General features: G+C 42.7%; 1 protein-coding gene across 1 annotated transcript; it reads right to left on the bottom strand.

Moving 5' to 3' along the window:
- Nucleotides 1–433: 433 nt before the first annotated feature.
- On the bottom strand, nucleotides 434–6,370 carry LOC311274526 (uncharacterized protein). Its single transcript, XM_084382270.1, has one exon. It carries the CDS (start codon nucleotides 5,868–5,870, stop codon nucleotides 5,238–5,240), a length of 633 nt encoding a protein of 210 aa, XP_084238396.1. The 5' UTR covers nucleotides 5,871–6,370; the 3' UTR covers nucleotides 434–5,237.
- Between the last annotated feature and the right edge of the window lie 2,211 nt (nucleotides 6,371–8,581).

Genomic DNA, 8,581 nt, shown 5'->3' with positions numbered 1-8,581 from the left:
CCAGGAGGGTTATCTAACCTCCACTTAACCAAATAATCAGCTGTAAGAGGCTCTGATGAACGAGAAAAAGACTCAGTGACACCGAATGACTGCGTGTAGCTTTTTCTTTCTCGCCTGCAGCATCTTGTTACGTCAAAGAGCAGTTTTCTGCTGATCCGGCACTACACTGCTGCGGGCTGCTGCAAGGTGACCCCCTTTACGTCCTAGACCTCCCACGCAACTGCAAAGGATGTAATATTTAGAGATCCCACCTGACTGAGCACTTCATGTTAGCAGGTTCTAGCAGAATCCAAAAAAGCCTATTTAGGGTTTGAGACATGAAAAAAAAACAGTCAACATTTTAGTCATTTAGTTCGTTTATTCTAATAATTCGGTCTATTTTACAAAACCTGATATGCTTAAAATGAAATCTATCTTTTAACATTTACTAGTCTTGTACATTGTAGCTCTGTGCTCAAGTTAATGACAGTGTCAACATTTGAAATAAGTGGTAGCAAATTTAAGCGTTAAACATAGCAGAACATTCATTCTTTTACTGTGCAGCAGAAAGCAAAAGCCTTTTCAGAAGCAGAAAGGTTTGGGGACAACTAACCTCCTATCCAGCTGGTTCTTGATTACATTTAGAAAGTGGGCTTTCTTTCCTGTGAAAAGGGTCCCATGACCATAAATCTGTCACAAATCATTATAATTAAGGCTTTGTAATTATTATGCAAATAGCTGATTCATTTAACATTCAGAACTGAAAGCAAATTGACTCCAAACCTGCTGTTGCTGTTAAGCATATAACATTTTCCAGGTAAAATTGGATTTAACATTCATACAAGTAGTAGAATATACAGCTTTCAATCAAAAATATCATCATACTGTGAATAAAAGGTCATAAACACCTGATTGAAGAGAAAACACAACGTTCTGTGCTTCATAAATACATACCACACCCCACATCACATAAACAAACACAAAATATTAAAACATTCAGAGGATAAACAAAGATCAGAAAAGTGTTTTTTGGACCTGTGCTTGTCAGTAAAGGGCTGTGAGAGCTGTTGTTGTAGTTAGTCGTTGTTACCTCGAGCATTTTTTTGTTTGGTTTTAACTCTTGTATCAAAAGTCATGAGACCTTAAAAAAGGTACACTGTGGAGTTTTATTCAAAACTAGAGACAAACTCACCAAAACAAATGGTATGTATCATGTATGTGGGTCTAAAAATCCTGTTGTAGGCCTTCTCAGAGCTGATTTTTAAAAAATTCTGAATTCTTGTTAACACCCATGTTTACTGGCATGTAGTCTTATTCTTCACTGCCTTTGCTGACTACGTGTCTTTGCACATTTCCCACACAGACTCTTAATCAGCAGAAAAGCCTGAAGCCTACAGCAATACTGTTTATCACACCTCACCTGCATGTTAATGGAGAACTGAAACTGCCAAAATAAAAAATAAATGGCTCAATAAATAACCGATATGCTATGAAATGCACCAAAATCAATATTAAAAGTAAATTTAGTCATAAGTTAAATTTGTTTTAATTTGCCTCTGTAGTTTTTTTAACCTTTAAATTAATCCCTGTATTAATTTACTTTCCCATTTAATTTATGCATGTACCAATTTTTACGTATATTCGGTTTAATTTTATTTCTGTATTTTTTCCCTTCGCAAGATATTACAAATATAAATACATAAATACGGAAATAATTTAGTTAGTTAAAAGAATGAATACATTAATAAATTACACGGTAAGACAAATGAAATAGGGGGATCAGTATATAAAGAAATAAATACACAAGCAAATCAAAACAAATATCAATTTATGTCACACTATATGAAATATTTAATGCCTACATTTTTAAAATTAGTTTTGGTGCATTTAAAAGGCATATTTACTTATTTTTTGAGACATTTATGCATTTTTGGTTTTGGCAGTGTCAGTCCTCCAGACACGTTTGCAACAAAAGTGGTGAAAAACTCCACAAGTAACCTTTGATGTGATTCCAAGGCCATGAACATAAGAAAGGATTTATTGCCAATCACAGGTTCAGACAAGATAAATGTGATTATACCGTGTGTTCAGTGTCGAGGGAAAAGAAAACACGTCAGTAACAATTAACATTACATTCATTCTGCAAGTGGGCCCAGAGATCTTTGGGAAATCTTTTCATTCATAGAAAAACACAAAAGGTGCAGTCCAACAACAGTGCATGAGTTGTTTTTTTCTTTTCTGCCCAGATAATGATGTTTCTGGATGAGGTCTATGATGGTCATGAGTTCGCCTGTTTACCATCGCCTTCATCATCAGTATTATCACCATCACTGCCAATGCACAGACACTGCATAAGGCATATGAAAAACAATAGGCCAGCTGTATATTCAGTTATAACTAGGTATATACATAGGACCATGAATACATGTTAAAAGCCTACAAGCCCCTTTTATTCTGCACCAGCATTTTGCTGGCAACTAGCTTAGCTGATAGCTGAATATTGTTTGGTATAGATGTGCACGAAGATGGCAAGCAGTATTTCCCTCGTTCAGGTGGAATGCTTATACAGAGATAGAAAACATTCAATGACAAGGTCATGGCTGTCAGGAATCTGAAAGCTAAGTCACATTGAGCATGTAACATTTTCTTTGCTTAAAGGGGTACTCAGGGCGATTTAGAACAGCACTTTCATGAAGTTGGGATAGTTTTTAAAAAAGCAATCACAGTACAAGCAGCAGATCCTGATAGAGTGTATTTGGTGAGTAGAAGAATAATGGCTGATCAATATCAGAATTTTTTTACTCCAATATCAGTATGGGGTCTGGCCCCAAAAAAATTGTATTGGTCGGGCTCTATCAGAGACGTAGGAAGTTTCACAGTTGGGTGTGCTGAGGGGTAGTCTAGTTGCCTTGCCTCGCCTTGCCTTGAATATCCAGGATGACATGTATCCAATCGTTATTTATGCCAATTACTACAGCAGAAACTTGAACACCAAGTTTGGTGTTGCAGCCCCCTCAGCACCCCTAGTTCCCTCATCCATGGGCTCTACCCTATCCCACATTCCCCAGTATGCTACTTAATAGCATTAACCTTTAGTAGACTAGAGTAACCACCATGTGTAAAATCAGTCGAGTGCCCCTTTAACTCTGCTCCTAATCAACTTAGACAAACTGATCACTGAAGCCCTTATAGTCAAAATTACAAAATCAAACAGGCATCTTTGTTCTATTTGATCTGCATCAACCTACATTAAAAGACTTGAGTTAAGTCGTCATATCACATTGTTTCTTCTCAGTTTGCCTGCAGGGTTCCTGATACAGGCAGACTGGGCACAGAGCAATACATCAATGCCTTTTCCTGTCTCGACAAAGCAGAAGAGACATTCCTAATGCATCTCAAATGATACATGTCCCCGTCATGCGTATCTTTGCAACGAGGGAGCAATTAAAACTAGAATATGTGAGTACACATGATGACTTTACGGACAGCTAAGTGATTACACAGTCAAACCATGTGCCTCCCTTGGAAACCGCCTTGCTTTGTTCTCAGTTGGGGTCATTTATAATAAGAGAGCAAACAAAGCACCATCAGGGATTCTGCACTTGCACTTGCAGAAATCCTTTCTCGTTCTTTTAGATGGATACTAGCATGCTTTTTCCATTAAATGCTGCACTGAGACTGAATGCCTGCCTCTCTGCCATAACCTTTGAATGCCAAAAATAGGTATCCCTGGTGTATTGGCTGTGCTTTCTACGCGCAGGCATACAGCTGAAGCAGGGGATCGGTTGAATAGATGACTACAAGAGATACTCAGTCATTGCTAATCCAGAGGGAAGAGGGATGGGAGGAAAGGGAAAGAATTAGGCCAAAAAACTAGCGTGATCTATATGTAGAAAGCAGGTCATCCACTGCATATGGGACAAAGATACCGCTGTGGATGGGAAGGATCACAACACAATTAGTGATTCTTCTATCAAATTCACCAAACTACATAGAAACCCTGAATGAAGCCACGTTGTCCAACTTCTTTAAAATGCCACAAAAAAAGCTGATTATGATACCAGTGAGGCTGTTATTGTGCACACTATACACTACGCTTGTGTCATTCTCAGGGCTCTAAATAGCTCGCCAAGACACAATCAACAAACAGTGACGGCCTACCTTAGCTTTCCTTGCTAATGCATGCATGGCTTTACTTAAGTGCAAAGCCCTAATCATCAAACTAAAAGAGCAGATTCAACAACAGCTTGTATCAACAATATCTTTTGACTTAGCCAGTTCAAATGCAGCAGGTGTATTCCTACGCTAAATCCTGCGAGGGGACTTCTACAGCTGTCTCGTAGTGTTGAAGTTACAGTGCTCTGCTGGATACATTCTGGAGATTTTTGTGGAAGCGGATTTAGGATCGAGAGATGAGTGGTTGCTAGGTGACTGGATAAAAAGAGGCCACAGGTGGAATCGTCCCAGCACGAACTCCCATCCTGCTCTCCTCCTTCTCCTTGGTTACGCCGCCGAACACAGAGGTTGTGGTGTTGAAACGAGTGGTCGCAGAGAGGCCAAGGCACGTTTTCTGTGTAGGTCTCAGCCGGCAAAATTTTCCACACATTCTCTTTACTGCATCCTTTGACGTAACAGTGCAGATATCACAGCTTCACCTCTCGTTCTCTTTCGCTGCCCTTCACCTGGAGGGGCAGATTGTTCAGTGCCGTCGTCTGTCTCTTTTCCTCTTCCCTCTCTTCCTCCTCTGAGGAGTTTCACATTACATAATCCCTATTGGCTTTTCGGTCATTGCTGCATAAGTTAAGAGATGTGCAGCAAAGCGAGCGTTACCTAACAGGCCAGCCTGAACTTCTCCTCCCATATCACCTGAAAAATGACTCATCCATGCACCATGGATTCAATCTCAAAATACAATCTTTCCTATGCAAGTCCAACACCGTGTTAAACTGCAAGCAGCAAAGTGAAAACAATGAAGACATAATGAAATCCTGTACACATTGCACTGGTACTGGCTTGATTGGTTTGCTAGCCAGAGAATTTCCTCTGAAATGCACTGAACAGGAAGCTCCTTACTAGCATTTGTGATTATTGTAGGCACTCTAAAGTCCTGGAGGACCAGCCTCAGGATACAAGAGCAGAAAGGTGGAAACTTGAGAGCAGCCGTGTCAATGAGTGATAGCTAAAGAATGGAAGTCTATCCTCCCATTAATGTAAAGCACATTTCTACAGCAGTGGTGGAAATGCAAGTCGCTACCGTCCTATTTGAGCTTCACAGGCCACGGGAGGCACGTGCGGAGTCCCAGCATGGAGGAGAAAACGATGGTGGGTCGATGTTTCTTGAACCTCAGGCCTTTCTTTAGCCGCTGGCTGTTCTCTGCCACGTACAGCTCCCCCTGCTGGGCTCCGCCAGATATCCGCGACACCAGCTCCCCGTGAACCACCACCTCCTGCTCCGAGCGCACAAACACCTCCCTGAGCTCCTCCAGCCGTCGCTCCATCTCTCTGATGACGCGTTGGCGCTCCTCGACCTCCAGGAGGCGCCGCCGAGCTGCCTCGAACTCCATGCTGGAGCTGGGGGTGACCAGCTTGGAGGAGGGGGCCGTGGCAGAGGTGGATGGGGGATCAGAACGGGCTAGCAGAGCCCCTGTGACCCTCCGGAAGTCTCCCATGGAAATGGAGCGCCGGGTGGCCGGAGAGGCTAGAGCTAGGAGGGTGGAGGCTGATGTAGACGGTGGCATGGCTAATGGAGGAAGAGGAGGAGAAGATGATGAAGGAGAAGGTGATTCCGGTGGTTTAATATCAGGATGTGGGTCTTTGTTTTCAATAGCTGCTGCCCCGTCCTCAGTTGTGTCCTCATCATGGGCGTCTGTGTTTCTTTGTCGTCCCTTCATGGCAACTGTTTAACTCTTCCTGTACTGCTGCCGTCCTTGTCGTCAGTGTTGCTGTTTTCCTCCCGGTCTTGCCGTGTCAGAGCGGAGAGCAGCCGAGCAGCCGAGCAGTCGAGCAGCGAGCGCGGAGATGTGCAGTGATCCAGCCTGAGAACTGCTCCATTCATTAATAAGAGATCTGAGGCAGGCTGGTGCTGTCTCTGCATCTGAGTGGTTGTGCTCGGGAGGAGCCTCCCGGCACCTCATTGGCTGCTGAACTCATGAGCATGTCAGCTGACGATTGGGCAGCCTGCCTCTTTGCTGCTGATGCTGGCAGGCTGTCGTGTCCTCTGCTTGACTGTTTTGCTTCGTCGTTGTCATCTGGAGCTCTGCTTCAATCAGCTCTGCTCAGCCATGCAAGGCAGAGTGAGGCGAGACAGGCAGAAGGACCAGCTCTCTCTCCTATTTGCTGATGCTGTTTGGCTCACTCCGTGTCCTGCGTTCCTCTTACCAGCTGGTCTCCAAATTTCCCTCTTTCTGCCTTTCTCTTGCTCGGATGGTTGCCCATAGCAACACCGTCTCCACATCAGATGGCAGAAGCAAGAGGGAGGGGTGTTGCTCCAGTTTCTCTCTCCCCTTTATCACCTTGCCGCTCAGCACTGTCACCTTTCCCGGTACTCATTCTTTCTCACATTCCCTCCCGCTTTAGACTTGTTTGACAGCTCACAAACAAACTATGCCTTCTTATTTAACTCACAAATAAGTAATGTTTTTGCACACAGACAAATACATGTCCAGTGACACATAAATATCAGCAAGAATACACACATATACACATTTAGATTTTCTGTAGTACCAAAAAAAACCTGTACAGAAGGTTACTGTCACTGCTCACATGGCAGGCAATGAAGACTCGCTGTTGCTAAGAAACTGTTGCAGCCCTTTTTTTTTTGGCTTAGGGAGAAAATATTGTATTCAAACGTAGTGAATGTGATTAGCCGAGTATAAATTATATTACTCTGGCACAGCACCCGGAGTGCATGTAAGTGTGGTACCATGAAATCATACCAGGCTTATAAAAACATTCTCCCACTGCATATAGTCCTCTATATGCTTCTCATTCTACCCTCTGCTCTCAAAGTCATTATTTCATGTGTATATGTTATTTATGTGTATCAGTTAAAACCATCTAAATGCTTGTGAAAAGGGGCCCAAATGAAATGTTCTATTTAACCGGTATTAAAAAGGGCGAACTGCAAAGGAAATCTCCACACTCACTGAGCCCCGTGATCCCAGGAGTCCAATTTTTCAGAGCATTTAACCAAAATTAAAGCTGTTGTGATGAGTATATAATCCTGATTCTAAATAATCTGTTAGCAGGCCCGTGGCCTACTGGATGAGAACAGGTACACCTGTCTTCAGCTCACTGGTGGTGGGGGGAATGCTGCTAAAGTGCCCACTAGGGTGCCCTTCCAGTGGAGAAAACATGGTGAAGTGCGCCCTTTAATCACAACTTTCTGGCTTTGGTGCCCCGTCGCATGCAACTGGTGCCCTTTTTATATTTTACGCCCATGCCCCTCAAACATCCTGAGTGCACCACTGTTCAATAACCTTGTGAATCGCCTCGAAATAATGAAACTTAAAACTTGTGTCTCAAATCAGAGCTGTTGCAGCAATCTTGATTTTTGACTTGACCGATCTGATAGTGAGTAGTTACATTATCATGATATAATACATTATTTTCCTTCTTCTTCTGCTGGCTGTAATATCCACTCCATTATCGGCTAAGCTTACCCTGCCAGTCTAGACAAATATCGACTGGTTCTGCTGCAGCATTGCAGAAGTGATTTGATATGATGATATGACACTGCACACACACTCAGTTGACACCGGCGCATTTGGAGCACTGAGAAGTGATGTTTTAAATAACTACCTTCAGCTACAGTGAATAAAAACAATGAAGCTTTTAGCAGGACAGAGGTGTGCGTGCGTGTGCGTCTGAGTCTATGTGCTTGCATATTTTAGGGTTCACTTAGCCCTTTGCTTTTATCTCAGGATTGGCATCGCATTAGCGGTAGCACTGACTGCTCAAACCCCTCCTCTGCTTTTAGCTTTGCTGATCTTCTGATCTCTTGGGAGCAGAGAGAGAAAGGCAGGGGAGGCTGCACTTTATGTGCCAACTGAAGGAAGAAATGACAGGAAACCCTAAAGATGCTCTTCAGGTCTATATCCTGTTATTCAAAAAGTCAGAAAGGCCTTTGGAAAGAAGAGGAAGAAAGACCTTTGCAAATGGATTAGAAGAATAAAAGGGATACGGAGACAATTGTGCTGCTGTGGAGCTGCATGAAATTCAGAATTCAAAAGTATACTGTGAATTTAAATAAGAAAAAAGCCTTTTGATAGGAGGTATATCTAGAACACTTTAAATATAAAAATCATCAAGAGCATAGTATTACATCAGGGGGCAAATGCTGCAACCTTATGAAGTGTATTTGCACATGTTGCATCATTTCCCTTAGATTTGCACCAGTTGCGCAACATGCTTGAGTGAGTAAAGATTTTAGGGATCAAGACAAGATGCTTCAGCGGAGTGGGTTTGTTTTTTTATCATGATGCCCGTTTTTGGAAGATTCTAGTGGTTGCGCAACATCCCTCAGTTAAAAACCACTCTCTCTCTAAACTAATCCCACATGGTGCCTACAGTTCTGCACGCACAGATTGCCATCATCGTTGGC

Source organism: Pagrus pagrus (assembly GCF_965226575.1).
Source record: "Pagrus pagrus genome assembly, chromosome: 18".
Taxonomy (NCBI): domain Eukaryota; kingdom Metazoa; phylum Chordata; class Actinopteri; order Spariformes; family Sparidae; genus Pagrus; species Pagrus pagrus.
Note: the sequence above shows the minus strand (reverse complement) of the source record. Positions and strands in the feature narration are given on the sequence as shown.

Bases quoted from the DNA above. Each gene is read 5' to 3' on its own strand.
- LOC311274526 (XM_084382270.1), bottom strand. From the start codon at position 5,870: ATGAAGGGACGACAAAGAAACACAGACGCCCATGATGAGGACACAACT.